The following is a 15877-nucleotide window of genomic DNA, read 5'->3' on the forward strand; positions in this document are numbered from 1 at the left end:
GCTATTTAAAAATGCTGGAATTTAAAAAATTCAATAATTGACAACTTGCCACCTAATATTCGTGTTCAATTTAACGTCGAAATAGCTTTCAAAGTAAACTTATATATAACAAACTATAATTTTCTAAGCTAATACAATCTAAAATATGTATTTGACCCCTACAACACACTAAATTTAACACCTTCCAGTGTTTTTCAGTTTTTCTAAATACTTTTTTTTGTATTGTTTTAACCAGGCAACACTGCAAATTCCTTATTTTAATAATAAAATGGCAACACTCACTGGATGTCTTCTTATCCGGATCATCCATTGCTTCATCATCGCTTCCTGATACAACAGCATCTGGTGGGATATCTGGAGGATGTAAAGATTTTTAGGATGAACTAATCCGCGAATCTGACCCTGATCTGGTGCTCACAGAGTTAAACGATTCTTTTTTAAAGAAATACAGTAAAGATTTGGTGCTATGAAAAGGTAACAGACATCACAATTCGGTATGAAACATATGCTCATATAATCTGATCGGCATTCTGGTGCTCATAGAGTTGAACGATTCTTGTTAAAGAAATACAGTAAGGATTTCATGCTATAAGAATGTAACAGGCAAATCAAAAATGAAGTTTCCATTTGGATTTTATTTAAATAAGAGACTGCCGATGCCATTTAGGCGAAATTATAACTTACTATACGATTAATTTTTGTCTGTTTTGTTTTCGTAGCACCAGATAATTATTATACATTCATACATAAAGCTGGCAGGGTATGAGACATAACACCTGTGTTATAGTGACTGTTGTTACCCTGCCATACCAGGTTACATAAGTTACATTCATTTATTTATTAACAAATCTGTATTGACCATTTTAAGCTTTTACAACTAATGCACTGACTTACTTGAGTGCTGTTTTTTCTGATAAAGGATATATCTACACCACCGTCCACACACAAGGCCACAGCATAAGGCTGAGCTAAACCTGATTATTCACCTTGCATTTGCACGCCAGGTGCATGAGGCAACATTCGAAGGTTTTCAAACAATCGTTGTCGGATCTTCTGCAAATATTCCATCGTGTTTTGGTTGCTCATGTTGCTTGGACTGATATGAAGCTGATGTGATAAAAATATGGTTGAATTAACTTGAATATAATAAGTAAAAGGTGAAGAGAACCATGGGGTTCATTTAGGCGAAGAATATATCTATAATCATACAATTAGTTGGACCTGATTTTTGTCTGTTAGACTGTTATATTTTAATAGCACCATGATTTTTACGGTTTTTTAAGAATCGTTTTAGATCAGGGTCAGTTTACCCGGAATTTGTTACAGTTAAACTATGGGTGTTGTAGAAATTGGTGCAGTTTGTAATTGGTGTATTTTTAAATTATAATTATAAAAAAATTAAAATTAGGTTAGTTTAAACACTTACCTTGAAGTCTGGTCCAAAGTATTCAAAGTAATCATTGTAGGGAAGCTCTGTAAATTGTGGGTGTTACTAAGTATAATAATATACTTTGTACAATGTAAATTTAATTTAAATGGAAAATACTTAATTAATTTGTTCAAAAAAATCTAACTATTTAGAAACTGGAATATAATTATATATGATATATCTTATATTTCTCACCGTTTGGAATTTCCTGCCCCAGAGCCACAGCAGTCTCATATGTCCAACATCTAGCTACGTTACGAATGGTGTAACCACCTCCACCCAACATTAAGATTGGGACGTTGAATTTCTTCACGTACTCAAGACACTTAGCATGCCCTGGATGTCAATAACAACATAACTATATTTTGGGGCACAATAGTTTACATGGAAATTTTGTTTTTTTGTGTGAGTCACATTACATAGCACAACAAAATATATTGATATCATGCAACAAAATGTAGCACAGTTATTACTTTAAAGTTACAACCTTACTACAATTCAAATAATATATCTATCGCGGTGTTGCACACAACAGTTTACATAAGAACCTTCTTTTAGATATTAAACTGAGTAACACCACAACAAAATATACCAGTAGTGTCTACTGTGATATATCACAAAATTTTACGACATTATATTAATATATTTTGTCGGCCTGTATGTTAGTGTTACACTGTTGTCTGTTACTATATACTGTTGGTGCCGCCCGACATATTTATACTTGCACTTCGTCTCTTCCGACAAAAAGGCTAACTGACGTAGTGACATTATGTATGTTAGTATGTTACATTAACAAAACAGTAACATTGTTACTATCGTATATGCACAATTATTGAATATTTATCCCACCTTTAACTGTAAGGTTGAAACAACCAAGCCTATCCCCTGNTCAATGAATCTGCCCCACACTGAAGTACAACAGCACTTGGCTGGTAATATTCCATCACCTGTGGAAAGAAGGTTAGTGCTGTTGTATATTAATATAGCGTTTTTTAATACATTAATACACCAATCTATAAGACAGTGGTTCTTAACCTTTTCCCGTGCCGCACCCTTTTAAATCACCAACCGCTTCTCACATCCCTTTTTAGAATTGCTTATTTAACAAAACCATTTTAATTCACTTTTTATATTAGTAACAGAGCACCAAGGTAACAAATGGTGAAAGAAAGATTGGCTTACAAAAATTTGTTTAGGAATTTTTGTTTTGCCTAAAAGTATTCTGTAGCTACATACAGTAAAATATATAGGATGTTTTACCCATGGATTGCATCTTTGCATGTGTTTTAGCCTCTTTTTAAGTATTATCATTCATACGGCTAATTTGTCAAAATTTGGCCTGCACCTCAGGTTAAAGTTCTTCGCCCTTACAGAATAGAAAACCCTTTTTTTACAATATTTCATATTATTAACATCAGAAATCTTCAGTTCTTCACCATAACTTGAACAACATATACATTTTTCATTACCTTAGTTATCACTGGTTGAAAGATTTGTTCATAACATTCATCATCCATTCCATCTCTTAGTGGGAAGTTAAGAGCATAATATTTGCCTTTCCCTGCCCCTATATCCTGTGGGGTGTATCGTGTATGAAATTTAGAATATAAGGACTGAGAGCTCATATAAACAGCGTCAGAGTAAAAACTTTAAAAAACGGAACAGGCATAACAGCATTGGCAATTTGGTGTAAATATTATGTTCTGCCCCTATATCCTGTTGAAGGGATGAAATCTAGAATATAAGAACTAATTTCACTGATATGAATGGTGTTGATATAAAAAAAATGGTAACAGGTATAACAGCATTGGCATAAAGCAATACAGGTAAAATTTATCAACAATGACCTAAATTTCAGTTTCCCTAAAATCCTAGTCCCACCATAAGACATCATCCATATAAAATAGAACAAGACACATTCACTGTTTAAAATAGAAATTTTCAGTATTTTTATTTCATAACCTACCCTTAGATCTCCAGTGCCTGGGAAATATTCTCCATATTTATGAAATGAAACCGTCATGACACGATCTGTGGTATAGAAGGCTTCTTCTACCCCATCTCCATGGTGGATGTCAATGTCAATGTACAAGACACGCTGGTGGTACCTTGGGTGTACAAGGGACGTTAAAAAAATGTGTTCAATAAAATTTAATTGCTAAAAATGCAGTTGTAGTGTAGTTCAAATTGCATTAGATAGATAAACATAGGGAACCTCGTTGATTAATGTGGCAAATGCAATATATAAGTTACTTAAAAATATGTTTAACAAAATTTAGGGGTAACATTGCTAAAATGCAGGTGTAGTTTATGTTGTATTAGGTTGATAAACATTGGGAACCTCGTTGATTCATGGGGCAAATGCAATCCAATTTGGCTTTTTATAGCCAACAGCACATCAAATTTATAGCGAGTTTATGACAACAATTGATTGCCTGCCATGCATGGGACTTCTTGATGGGACTTTGGTCAACATTTATTATAGAATCTTTGAAGCCTCACTCATTTAGTTTAGAACAAATTTCAAGACTGTTCATAAATTTACAAACTCTTACTTTAGTAGTTCCAGGATAGCCAGAACAATATCATTAACGTAACAGAATCCAGATGCTTCAGATTTCTTTGCATGATGAAGCCCGCCTGCCCAGTTGATTGCAATGTCTGTTTGGTGTTTGTTTATCTTAACTGCACCAGCTGAAAAACAATAAAAATCTTGAAAAATATAAGTTGTTGTATGTTTGCACTTACTTAAAATGAAAGCAATAATCATAACATACATATTCATTGAAGTTATAACTTATAACCATCATAATCATATTCGTTTTACAAGTTTTTTTTGAAGAATGTTATTTTTTATAATTTATTTTTAATAAGGCCTGTCTGCACCATAACACAACGTACTTTTAACATAAACGTATAATGTTTAAGATCAGGCCTTATGATTTAAAATATCAGTGTGTAAAACAGGTGCCATTTAAATATCCACCATCCACCCTTATATATATATCGAAAGAAATGTTGAATTTTTACTAATATATCACTTACCTATGGATCCCCCACCAGATAATTGACAGAATTCATACAAGCCATCAAACACTGGGCAATCCTCACCCACATTAACTGTGAAGTACAAACATTAAATTGAGTGATATTTCATGAAAATGTAAATTAGTTAAATTATTTGAAAGTTTACTATCCTGATGATATGGGATTTGCTAAACGGGTTTAAGCTTTGGTGACGTTTATTTATTAGACTATTTGGGTGTACTTTATGTTATTTTTGCTGTTGTGTTGTAAACAAACTATAGAAATGATCATCAGTTTTACAGTGAGAATGTAACCAGCAATAAGAAAAATAACAATTTCTTTCAAAAATACTAACAAAGATTAGTAAACTATTTACTACATTCATTAACAAGCCTTTGACCAAACATGCTGTAACAGTAACGCTATCAGTTTGTAGGTAGGTTATTAGCGAATTAGCGACGCTATTCGACTGAATAAGAACGCATTCCTGTACTCCTTTCTCCTTAATGACGTCATAGGTGCTCGGGCTCGTGCCGAGCTTTTTGTTTGGCCCTTGGCGAACCCGAGCTTTTACAGCTTCAGCACAACCCTAGTAGGTTAGGTAACAATTTTATAAATTGAATAAGTATAAGAAAGCAAACTTACATCGCTGCATTTGTTTTGTGTATTCTGACATGTTATCTGGACGAATGCTTCTCAGGAACTTAATGTAATCATCGCTGTGGTATCGTGACATCTCTTCAGCATTGCATTTATGGGGACGCTAATGAAATGAATGATGCTTTTTTATTGCAAATATTTAATATTTGGTGCTAGTGAAGAATCTTCCTCCCCCCCCCCCCCTTCTTATTTGCTAACCCCTAAACCCTATAACCACTAACCCCCTAACCTAAATAAGAAGGGGGGTGAGATTCTTCACCAGCACCTAATATTTATTTAGTAGGCTACTAAATAAAGGTTAACTACTTAACTTTTTACGCCTAAATTAGGATAACTAGCTTAATATTTATTTTCATATTAAACTGCATTTTGGTTGAAACTTCAACAATAAAAAAATTATCAGTTATATATCCCTTTTATACTGATCACTATTTGTATGAATTCAGCTATTACATAGATCTCCATCTTTCTGTACAATCCATAATTAAGAAGGAGATTGTGTGTCATGCGAATTCTGTGTGGTTTCATTGGGTGGCCTTGACCATAGTAGTTGTTACCAATATCAGCTGAAAAATAAATATAAACTAATTGAACAGAAGACACCAGTTTTTATACTATGGATGGATTATAAAGTTAAAATTTCGTTATACCCATGCATCTTGCAGTTTTTTTTGGGGAGGTTTTGAAAGTTTTTTTTTTATAAATGTGTGACAATTTAGATTTTAGACAACCCATTAGGGTCAACCATGTTGGTAAAGTTGGCGCTTACAGGTTTTCTTAGAAACATATACGTCTACAATACAAAAATACATAATTTAGGTGTAAGTTTAATATTTAGTATTGCGCAAATACAACAAAAGCCGTTAATTAAATTTCCCGATTATATTTAATTAAATTACCAACATACTTACAGTCATAATAATAGCAGACTTTTCGACTGCCTCCAGGGTTGGATAACGCCATGATTGCTGATTAAAATCAATTTAAACTTTCACGAAATTTGTTAAATTTTCAATTTTTGATTCTTTTCTTCGTGCGCAGTTTGTAACTTTAGCACTGAAGGCCGCATGCGCTACAGCGAAATAATATCGGCAAACAACGGGGAGCAAATAAGTTTAAATTGGCGTCAAATTTGTTATCACACATTATTTTAAATCAAATATAATTTATTTTACCGTAATAATGAAAAGAAATCATAAGTTAAGTTCTATCTATGCAGTTAAAGTATTATAAGGTTCGAACATTTAGGGGTCAGACAACCATACCCATCATCCTTACTGTAACAAAAGCTTACTGTGGTGACTAATTCAAAACATGATAGTAAACGTGCGTAATATTTTAAATTTAATACAAAATATTTATGTGTAAATGGTCTTAAATAAGTCAGTGCTTACCGTATATCTTAGGTCTTTTGCAGTTGACTGTCTGTAAGATCTTTGCGTAAAATGCTGTACAGAAACCTAGGTACGTCTGGCCTTCGTGTTTCCGTCATCGGGTTTGGAACGTGGGCTACATTCGGAAACCAAATCAGCGACGATTTGGCGGAAGAATTACTCACGATCGCGTACGAAAACGGAGTAAACTTTTTCGACACAGCAGAGGTTTACGCGGCGGGAAAAGCGGAGATTTTACTTGGAAATATTTTAAAGAAAAAGAAATGGCGGCGATCGTCGTATATTATAAGCACCAAGCTCTTCTGGGGTGGACGAGCTGAAACTGAGCGCGGTTTATCACGTAAGCATATCATTGAAGGGATCAATGGTTCACTGCAAAGGCTGCAAATGAGCTATGTTGATATTGTGTTTGCAAATAAATCTGACCCTACAACGTCTATGGAGGAAATTGTACGCGCGTTTACTCAAGTCATTAGTGATGGTAAAGCGATGTATTGGGGAACTTCAAGGTGGAGCTCTGTGGAAATATGTGAAGCATTTTCAGTTGCAAGGCAATATAACTTGATACCGCCTACAGTAGAACAAGCGGAGTATCATTTCTTCCAGAGAGAGATGGTTGAAACACAGATACCATATCTTCACCAACGGCTTGGTATTGGTTCTATATCATGGTCCCCACTTTCATGTGGTGTCATTAGTGGAAAATACACCGATGCCATACCATGCATGTCAAGAGCTCAACTTAAGGGCTTCTCATGGTTAAAGGAGAAGATTATATCGGAAAGTGGGCGCAGGCAACAAGCAAAACTGATGGAGTTGCAGATCATTGCTGACAGATTTGGATGCAGCTTGTCACAGCTTGCGATCGCTTGGTGTTTAAGATTCGAAGCCAACAATGGCGTCCTCATTGGCGCTACTTCGACCGAACAATTAATGGAAAACTTAAAATCCATTAAACTTATTCCACAAATAACCAACTTAGAAGTTTTAAATGAAATTGACAATATACTAGGGAATTCTCCAAAGTAAATAAATATTCAGAACTTTTATATTATAAACATTACATTTTCTCATTCAATATTATGTTGCTAGCTCGATGCATCTATGTAGTTTCTGTAATAGGCCTACTCATATCTCTAGTTCTTAGTTATATGAACACTTTACACTTACAACTCTCCTTAACCAAAGCTTTTTTTAACAACACTAGGCCTAACTACCTAATGTGGAAGCTTTGATAATTTCTTGTTGAGCAAAATTGTATGACATGCTCAACTTTCATACACTGTGTTACACATATCATACTCATTTTGTAAATCTGTTTTTTACATTTTAATATTCGAATCTGAAAAAACATGCATTAACTTTAAATATAGTTTGAAAATCATTAAATAACAAAAAGTTTAATTAAACAGTGTCCTAAAATAGGTTTTTATATTTTAACCAAGTCAGCGTTATTTTAATCAATAGCTGTTCATTTTTTAGGTCAAGGTTGCAATGAAACAAAGTATATAATGATACGTAGTTGTGCAGCTGCTCTTTTGCGAGCCAATTGTAAAATTGGAGCCCCAAAACCATACCACGGAGTTCTGTCAATCAACAGATCAATTCATCAACAAGAAAAACAGGACGTACAGTTTCCGTATTTAATCCAGGATCGGGTTTATGAAAAAGTACGAACCCAAAACTTTGCGCCAATTCCGATTGCAAAATGCTCTAAAAAGGAAGATGCACTTAATGCTGTTGAGTTCGAAAAACGCAACAACTTATCATATGATGGAATTCCCTACTCTGAACTTCCAATAGTTTTAATACAGGCGCGGTGGAATAACACACTAATCGAGACTAAGTACCGGAAAGAAGTTTTTTCGTATGTTTCGTGCAACCGAGAGGGATTCAAGAACGCAAAGAAAAAAACTGATCATGCAAGTGAAATGACTGGTAAAGCTGGTGCTCAAAAAGCTCTTATAGCTGGCTGTCATAAGCACGTGAGGGTGGTGTTACGTGGTATAGGACCGGGGAGGAAAGCGGCGATAAAAGGTTTAACTTTGGGCGGAATGAACGTTGTTTCAATCACCGATACCACTCCTATTACAAATAATGGCCTACCCCAAAGACCCAGGAAAATACGGCGACTGTAAAGTGACTATTAACTAGTTTGTTTTAGTAAAGATAAGTTTTCAATTTTATTTATGGAACATGATCATTTGCCAACAGTTTTAATAATTGTCTTTTTCCTCTGAAATAAATGACGAATATCCACACATATTATGTCAAATTGCAACTTTTACCCTTTTTGCATGGTCACTTTTATGCGCGTAAGTACTCGCATATTTACTCGCAAAAACAATGTTAACACGCATAACGTCATAAGCGTGTCATCTGCTGTAGGAGGTTGGTTGTTACTCGCATTATGCGAGTAAAGAAAAGTATGGTGGAAGTACAGTTTCACTTTTAAGAGCCTAATCTTTTTCGGGTATTATTTTTACAGTTTTTAGCTGGTAATAGCCACATAAAGCATCAAAACCTATTTTATAAACTAGATTTAACAATATTGCGCTAAAATAAGCTAACTCAATGTTGATACGCGCATAAACCAATGACCATGCAAAACAATGCGGTAAGCGAGTTATCATATGACCAGTTAATGCGGATCGTTATTCGCATTAACTTTTTACCATGCAAAAAGGGTATTGGTAGTTAACAGTGAGGTCCCTATGTTATAACTCTAATATAAATCTTGTAATACAGAGTTCATAGTTTTGATCTCCTTTTCATTAACTAGACTAGTTACTATAGTCTAATGTCCCACAGCCACAGTGAATTCCAATATTGCAGCAAGCCAGCATTGCATTGGTACCAACAAAATGTTGTTATACACCAATATACATTGGTCAGTGGCCGTAACTTGGCTGATAAGTCTATTTGTGTACAATAGTCCTTGATTGAAAAGATGAGTGAAGAAGACTCCAGTGGATCTCGCCTTTCTTCACTATATTCCAATCAAATAACTAGTTACAGACTGGCACCTCCTTAGGTGATCCACTGATCCCTTTACTGTATTAGTCTGTGAGACTTCCTATTTTGAGCAGTACACCCCAGTAAGCACGCTTGAGCAAACTACATTCTCTTCTTTTCTTCCGTTTTCTTTCAGTTTGCCCGGGAACGCTTTTGCAGTTGATGCAGTTTCTGTACTCCCCACATTGATAGGTGACTTGTTACCTTCCACCAGCAATGGAGTATTTTGATCCTCTGCAACTTTAGTATAAACTACAGTAGCACCGCATGGCTCTGTGGGTTGAAATTTCTGAGGCAAAACGTCAAACTCGAATTGAGGTCTCATACAAGGGACTCCGCTATCTGGCGTAAAAGGTTGAGACCCATAAGACTTGTCCGAGGCCTCGTCTTCGGGCGAAGAAGCAGCAGCGCTGTGGGCGCTTGTAATTCCAGAGTCACTGGAGTCTTGTGCGTCTACGAAACCACCATCGTGCCAGGTTAGAAAATGTTTCTTTTGGCTGTACCCTTTGTGATAGGAAGACCCAATTAGCAAACCAATTTGGAAAGTCTATGTCAACAAAAATACCCACCGCGCTTGACGCCTATAGATGTCGGACGCTATCCCCATTATGTGTGTATGTTTAAAGGTTGTCTAATATAAATTTGTCAGTCGTACAACGTGTGAGCGGTCACAAGCATACGAAACAGAATACTTGTGTTACTTATAACAACTATCGTTTCCACGCGAGTATAAATAAGTTACATTCCTATTCTGTAACAATTTACCGTTTTCTGTTACCGAGTAGTCGTTACTCCCATCAACAGCAGGTGCACCTGAAAGGGAAATAAAATTTGTCAGTCCAGTAATACAAAGTTATTTCCTGTTTGGCAGCGACCACACGGCGTGTTGGGTGTGTCACGCGATTCATGTGCATGAACTTACATAACTTCCTTTCGTCACCAAAGGAAATTAAAACTCGCACAAACTGTATTATTTTTCAGTAGCGAAAGCGATCGCATTATAACTTAAAAAATAAAATTTCATTTTCGTTGATGCAGGAAATTAAACTCGCATGTACCACATATAGTAGGTAGGAAAAGATAGGACACCTTTAGCACATAATATCCAAATATCCTGATCGTGTTTTAAACAATTAACAAAGGTCTATGAAGTCGAGAGGATAGTGTTTTATAATTCTTTGAATGCTCCTTTTTTTACTACCAAATGGGACTAGAAAATAGAGTTAAAAGGTGTCCCATCTTCCCCCACCCTACTACTCTATATATTATTTATCAGTAGTGGGAGCGCTCGCATTGTAAAATAAAATACAACGTCCGGATTCAATGCCTAATGAAGTACCAATTTTTTACATCTCACAAATTAAAAAAAAAACGCGAACAGATCCGGTGTCGCGATATATTCGTTCCGATTGATATATTTGTACCGGGCGCTACTGCGCATGTTCAGTAGATAACACACCAACTCCGCTCTAATGACTTTAAACCGAAAAGAAAGTTTTAACGTGTAAACGTCTTGCCTGGAACGTTTTCAATTGGGGTCGTAGTAAATTTGAACCGGGTGGTCATCGTATTTGTTCCGAGCTATTGCGCATGCGAAGTAGCGCCTGGTACGACACCGGTGCCGTATAGCACAGTGGTTAGTGCGCCTACTTCTAAAGGTGATGGGTTCAAGGCTCGTCGCTGCTACTGTTGTCGGCGTTCTTAAGCAAGACACTTAGCGAAACATATCCACAAACTAAGTAGCATTGAGACTTTTGAAATACGTACCTTTTAAGCATATATTTGTGTGAAACATAACTTACCTTTATTAACGTTCCTTTTTAAGTGTAAGCGTGTTTTAACAATTGTTGGTTTGTCGCTATATCCTGTCTTTTCGTTTAAAATATTAAAAATATCGCTACCGTAATCGAAGAAACAAATGAAGTTATTATTATTATAAATATTAGTATACCGTATATGGCAGGGGCTTGTAGAAGAGGTGCTCTATTGTCTGCTGCCGGATTGCAGTTGGTGGTAACGGATGTGACGGGACGTGTACTTGCAACTGTTTCAAAAGAAATTACAAATGAATAAACTCGGTACTGCAATGGTGGTCGTAGGCTAAAGCAGACTGTATGTATGGACAAGATAGTCGTATATTAATTGTTAATGCTCCAGCAAGTGTTGGTCACTAATGCGTTGTCCAAATTGTCAAACCTTATATGCTTAAAAGCCAAATACAATAATCCATTCACGAATTTAGAAACGCTGTATCTCGTACGCGGGCACGGACTTTAACAAACAGAACACCCGTGTTATAAAGCACCAAGTAACTATACCCTAGTAACTATTATACAAAGTAACTATTACTCACCATTTAAATTACTTTCATAAACCTCTTTTTCCACTTCACTGCTTAGTTGTTTTATCAAGTCGACACGTGAAAAGGCGCCCTGTAAAACAATCACCTATAAAGTTACATAACTTTACTCGTAAGCGGGCACGAGGTGTACAAAATTGAACACCCAAGTTATAACGACTGTGGTTGCCCGCCACCCAATGATAAATAAGTTAAATCTAATATATGGTAGCTTAAAAGGAACACTAGGTGTATAAAACAGAACATTTGTTTTATAAAGACTGTCTTTGCCAGGTGATATTTATTCTTCTATCCATGTATTAAAAGTAGCCCAAAGCCGACCAAATGCTCTTACAATCCGTTTACTCTCACCTCAGTTCTTGGATCAATTTTCTTCGTTTCTTTGAATAGTTTAGCTTGCAATGCGCACTTAGGGAATATGAAGTAAAGAACGAAAGCAACGATGATGGTTCCTACTACCACAGCCGATATGACCAGGACCATGGGTTGAAACTTCGGTTCTTCAAACTCTGTCTCTACATCGGGTTTGGTTGGGCCTTTAAAATAATGAATAACGATTAAGTGCACTAATAGGTAAGGTAAGGTATAGTAGGATGGGAAAAGATGGGACACCTTTTTATCTCGTTTGGTATGTAACTAGGTGAGTTATTGTTTGGGTTGGGAGAAACTGCCGTTCAGTGTTTCGCCCGAAGAGAAATATGACTTCAATGGTAGCAGCGACAAGCCTTGAATCCGTTACCTCTCACGAGGGGCCTCTCTTATCCGTGACCGGACGCTAAAGTAAAGGTATTTTCACCTGCTGTCGACTCGAAGCAGAGTGCCGACTCCTTTCCTTGCATGCGCCACCTCTGTACACAAATATATTCACTCCTTTGTGACGTCATAGTGAAAAATGAAGTGGCGTTCTCGAATTGATGGAATGTACAATTGTCTATAACATCTGCCGATATTTCATATGTTTTTCGCTTGAACAAATTGGCGAGAGTGGAGTTCGTTGGGTTTCGGTTCATGAGTGTTTCTGTGGTTACAAAATAAAACATTGTTTTAAATTATGCTTGTTAATGGTTATTTCTTTCATATCTTTATTTTAAAACGACAGTCGTTATATTTATATAAATATATAAACCGTAGCCCCACGACTCTAAAAAGGCATTGTTGATTATTTAAAATTTGAATATGGGAAGTAGGTGCTTGCGATATTCAATCTTACCCCATACTATATATATATATATAGGGTTTCATTCTATTTTCTTGTTACATTTGGTGGTAAACAAAGAAAATTAAAAAAATTAAAACCGTATCATAACGACTCCAATAGACGGTTATTGTTAATTGTTTAAAACACAATCAGAATATTTGGATATTATGTGCTAAAGGCCCATCTTACCCCATGAGTACTATATGTACTTTAACATACCATAATACTGCATTTTTTAAAAAAACTCACCTTTGTCTAAATAAGCAATGCAAGAAGATTTGTAATATATCCAATGATCGTGCTCCAGGTGGTTTATGTATTGTGTTTTACTTATACTTGCGCCCGTTGTTTTGTTTCGAAATACGTAAATATTAAGCGTAACATCATATACAATACATGTGGCGCCAATTGTCTTTAAGAAAAAAGCGGCGTCTGAAGTATTGTCTGAACAGTAAGCTAGGCCATCAGCTGTAAAACATAAAATGGCACGTTTGAGTCCCAGAGGGTGTAGGTTCAAAGCTCGATACTGCCACTGATATGTGTGTCTGCTTGGACAAGATACTTAACAGAAACTCAGTCATGGCCTCTTTTAGGTTGTTCACATTCTGTTTTTTTATAGATAAATAAGCCAGGCAAAGTAAATAGGTTAAGATTTATTCATTTGATTTTCCGCTTTAAATTTAATAAATTTATTTATTTATTTATTCTGAAATGGCAACACACCTCAGAGTTATAACACGGATTTCATACATTACAAATTATGCAAAAAGTATGAAACCTCACGTTTTTCAGGGCAGCTCTGAGAACCCCAACCAAGGCATTGAACCGAACCGTTTTGTTGTTGAACGATGTAAATTATACCACGGTCTTTCACGCATTCCTTTGGCTCGCACTGCTTTTGTGACATTGGAACGCCACAGCACCCAGGTAAGCATCGCATCGGGCTGCCGCTATTTGGAAAAGATGGAATATTACAACATTACTATGGTATCAGATACAATATTGATGCTATACTAATAGGAATAGCTAAAAGTTTAGATTGGACGATTCCAAGATATGGTCGCATGAACGACGTTCATAAAGCCGACCGACAGCAATAGGGGCGTAACCCATATATTATAATAATAGTAAAGACGAACAGCTTCTGAAAACACAACTTAGTCAAATAACTGAGCAAACTTTTTAGAATTTAGATTTTAAACAGTCTTGTAACTGCTGAAACTCTGCTTCCCATACACTAATTTTATTTTAGAGTTCGCGTTCGCTCAAGATCTAGCTAAAAATACTTTTTTTTTTATAAAATTTTAATTTTAGACGAACGTCTGCATCTGGAAAGCAGTGAAATCTAAATGACCATAAAAACTCGTTAACGACACAGGTTAGAAGGGAAATCTTGGAATCGTTTGATTCAGGTTAGTGAGGACTATATTTAAACAACAATTTTCTCAAAAAAATAAATTCAGTTAAAATTTGTGAAAATTACTTCAGATGTATTTAAATTTAAAACGACTTACTCATCGGACATAACAGCCATCGAAACAATACCCGTGAAATCCAATTGACATGACGAGGTCTGGTCGTCGACAAACGTCCAGCTGTAAGTTCCAACATCGAATTGAATCTTACATCTCTTCAAGCCTTGACAGTAACGTCCAGGCGCTGGTAATAAAAAAAAAAACTTTTTAAGTACAATTGTTTTGCATTTTGTTTTGTGATCTCAAACTTTCAAAACATAAACCTTCGGTGATAGCAGCGTCAAGCCTCGAACCCGTAACCACCAATCTACTAGCAAGTGCGCTTAAAATGATATCTTGCAATTATTTGTTTTGTGATCTTTATATGGACTTGTTTCTCGTTTGCTAGAAGCAATAAATTAAAAATCCGAGGTAGCCTATGCTATTTAGTATGTGTCGTTTCCAGCCAGTACGCGAGGATAAAGCAAGTTACAGTTATGGTAATATTTGATATACATACCATGCTTTTGAAACACGCATGTTGAGCATGCATCCTTTCCCACCCCGGTAGTTGAAGTGTTATTGTCACATTTGCCAACAGAATACTTGACTGCCTCTGTGCAACAAGCAGCTAAAACTATCAGAAATATAGTCGGGTGAAAATGCATTTCTAAGATTATCGCTGTAAAACAATGATCAAAGTAAATGGTTAAACGTATAGAAGAAGTAAATGTACACCGCGAAAAATAAAAGATTTAATATTCCGACAGTGAACAGGGAGTGTATGTGTCTAAAGTATATAACAATACACTCATGTTATAACTTTACAGTGAGCATGGAATGCATTATTACACCATGTGTGAAGAAATCATGCTGGCCTTATTTAATAAATTGCGATTTGATTCCTCATCTGCGTCAAAATATATTAATTTTGGGACACTGTGGTTAAATATCACATCCTCTGTAAACAGTGCATAATCGTCCCTAAAATGAGGAAACCGCCTTTACCACCACCATGGACACAAAATTTAATAACCGCTTTGCGTTATATCACCGTAAAATTGGGGAAAAGATATTTCGCTGTCTCTGCAGCAATTGTATTAATTTTCAAGCGGTTCCATGCCGAGACAGTTGTTATACAGAGCGTTTCGATTCTTGAAGCCATTTACAATAGGGTGGGGTAAGTTGGGACACGTTTTTATCCCATTTTCTCGTCTCGTTTGGTAGTAAACAAAGAACTTTCAAAGAATTCTGAAACCGTATCCTCACGACCCCCATAGACCGTTGTTAATTGTTTAAAACACGATCAGGATGTTTGGATATTATGTGTTAAATGTGTCC

General features: G+C 35.9%; 4 protein-coding genes and 1 long non-coding RNA gene across 8 annotated transcripts in view; 3 read left to right on the top strand and 2 right to left on the bottom strand.

Moving 5' to 3' along the window:
- LOC100186761 (histone deacetylase 1-like) overlaps window positions 1–6190 on the bottom strand; it is a 21821-nt gene extending 15631 nt beyond the window's left edge. The window contains 13 exon segments of the mRNA XM_004225444.4: window positions 283–354; window positions 987–1107; window positions 1427–1473; window positions 1625–1765; window positions 2279–2318; window positions 2320–2376; window positions 2899–3003; window positions 3396–3537; window positions 3985–4123; window positions 4475–4549; window positions 5102–5219; window positions 5570–5682; window positions 6028–6190. Of these exon segments, the coding sequence (XP_004225492.1) occupies window positions 283–354; window positions 987–1107; window positions 1427–1473; window positions 1625–1765; window positions 2279–2318; window positions 2320–2376; window positions 2899–3003; window positions 3396–3537; window positions 3985–4123; window positions 4475–4549; window positions 5102–5219; window positions 5570–5682; window positions 6028–6079 (1222 nt within the window). The 5' untranslated portion in view covers window positions 6080–6190.
- The window catches only part of LOC101242937 (28S ribosomal protein S11, mitochondrial), an 18633-nt gene extending 9859 nt beyond the window's left edge, over window positions 1–8774 (top strand). Inside the window, exon 2 of one of the 2 annotated variants that reach the window (XM_009863832.3) lies at window positions 7988–8774. In XM_009863832.3, coding sequence (XP_009862134.1) covers window positions 8022–8648 — 627 coding nt within the window. In that variant the 5' untranslated portion in view covers window positions 7988–8021 and the 3' untranslated portion in view covers window positions 8649–8774. The remainder of the gene's footprint in view (window positions 1–7987) is intronic. The other variant, XM_026838288.1, reaches the window with a different exon arrangement.
- LOC100184363 (voltage-gated potassium channel subunit beta-2-like) lies at window positions 6514–7992 on the top strand. The gene has a single exon (XM_026838104.1). The coding sequence runs from the start codon at window positions 6562–6564 to the stop codon at window positions 7537–7539; it is 978 nt and encodes a 325-aa protein (XP_026693905.1). The 5' UTR covers window positions 6514–6561; the 3' UTR covers window positions 7540–7992.
- Window positions 8694–15877, bottom strand: part of LOC101242954 — a 17036-nt gene continuing 9852 nt past the window's right edge. Inside the window, exons 1-10 of one of the 3 annotated variants that reach the window (XM_004225535.4) lie at window positions 15057–15501; window positions 14597–14741; window positions 13866–14032; window positions 13332–13550; window positions 12681–12902; window positions 12236–12420; window positions 11879–11957; window positions 11477–11569; window positions 10291–10338; window positions 8694–10029 (exon numbers count right to left, since the gene is read on the bottom strand). In XM_004225535.4, coding sequence (XP_004225583.1) covers window positions 9587–10029; window positions 10291–10338; window positions 11477–11569; window positions 11879–11957; window positions 12236–12420; window positions 12681–12902; window positions 13332–13550; window positions 13866–14032; window positions 14597–14741; window positions 15057–15204 — 1749 coding nt within the window. In that variant the 5' untranslated portion in view covers window positions 15205–15501 and the 3' untranslated portion in view covers window positions 8694–9586. Of the gene's footprint in view, window positions 10030–10130; window positions 10157–10290; window positions 10339–11476; window positions 11570–11878; window positions 11958–12235; window positions 12421–12680; window positions 12903–13331; window positions 13551–13865; window positions 14033–14596; window positions 14742–15056; window positions 15508–15877 lie in introns of those variants that run through there. The other 2 variants (XM_026837807.1, XM_018817883.2) reach the window with 2 other exon arrangements.
- Window positions 9872–11759, top strand: LOC113475046. Its single transcript, XR_003396787.1, has 2 exons — window positions 9872–10001; window positions 11489–11759. It is a non-coding gene; the product is annotated as an uncharacterized LOC113475046 (long non-coding RNA).

Source organism: Ciona intestinalis, chromosome 1 (genome assembly GCF_000224145.3).
Source record: "Ciona intestinalis chromosome 1, KH, whole genome shotgun sequence".
Taxonomy (NCBI): domain Eukaryota; kingdom Metazoa; phylum Chordata; class Ascidiacea; order Phlebobranchia; family Cionidae; genus Ciona; species Ciona intestinalis.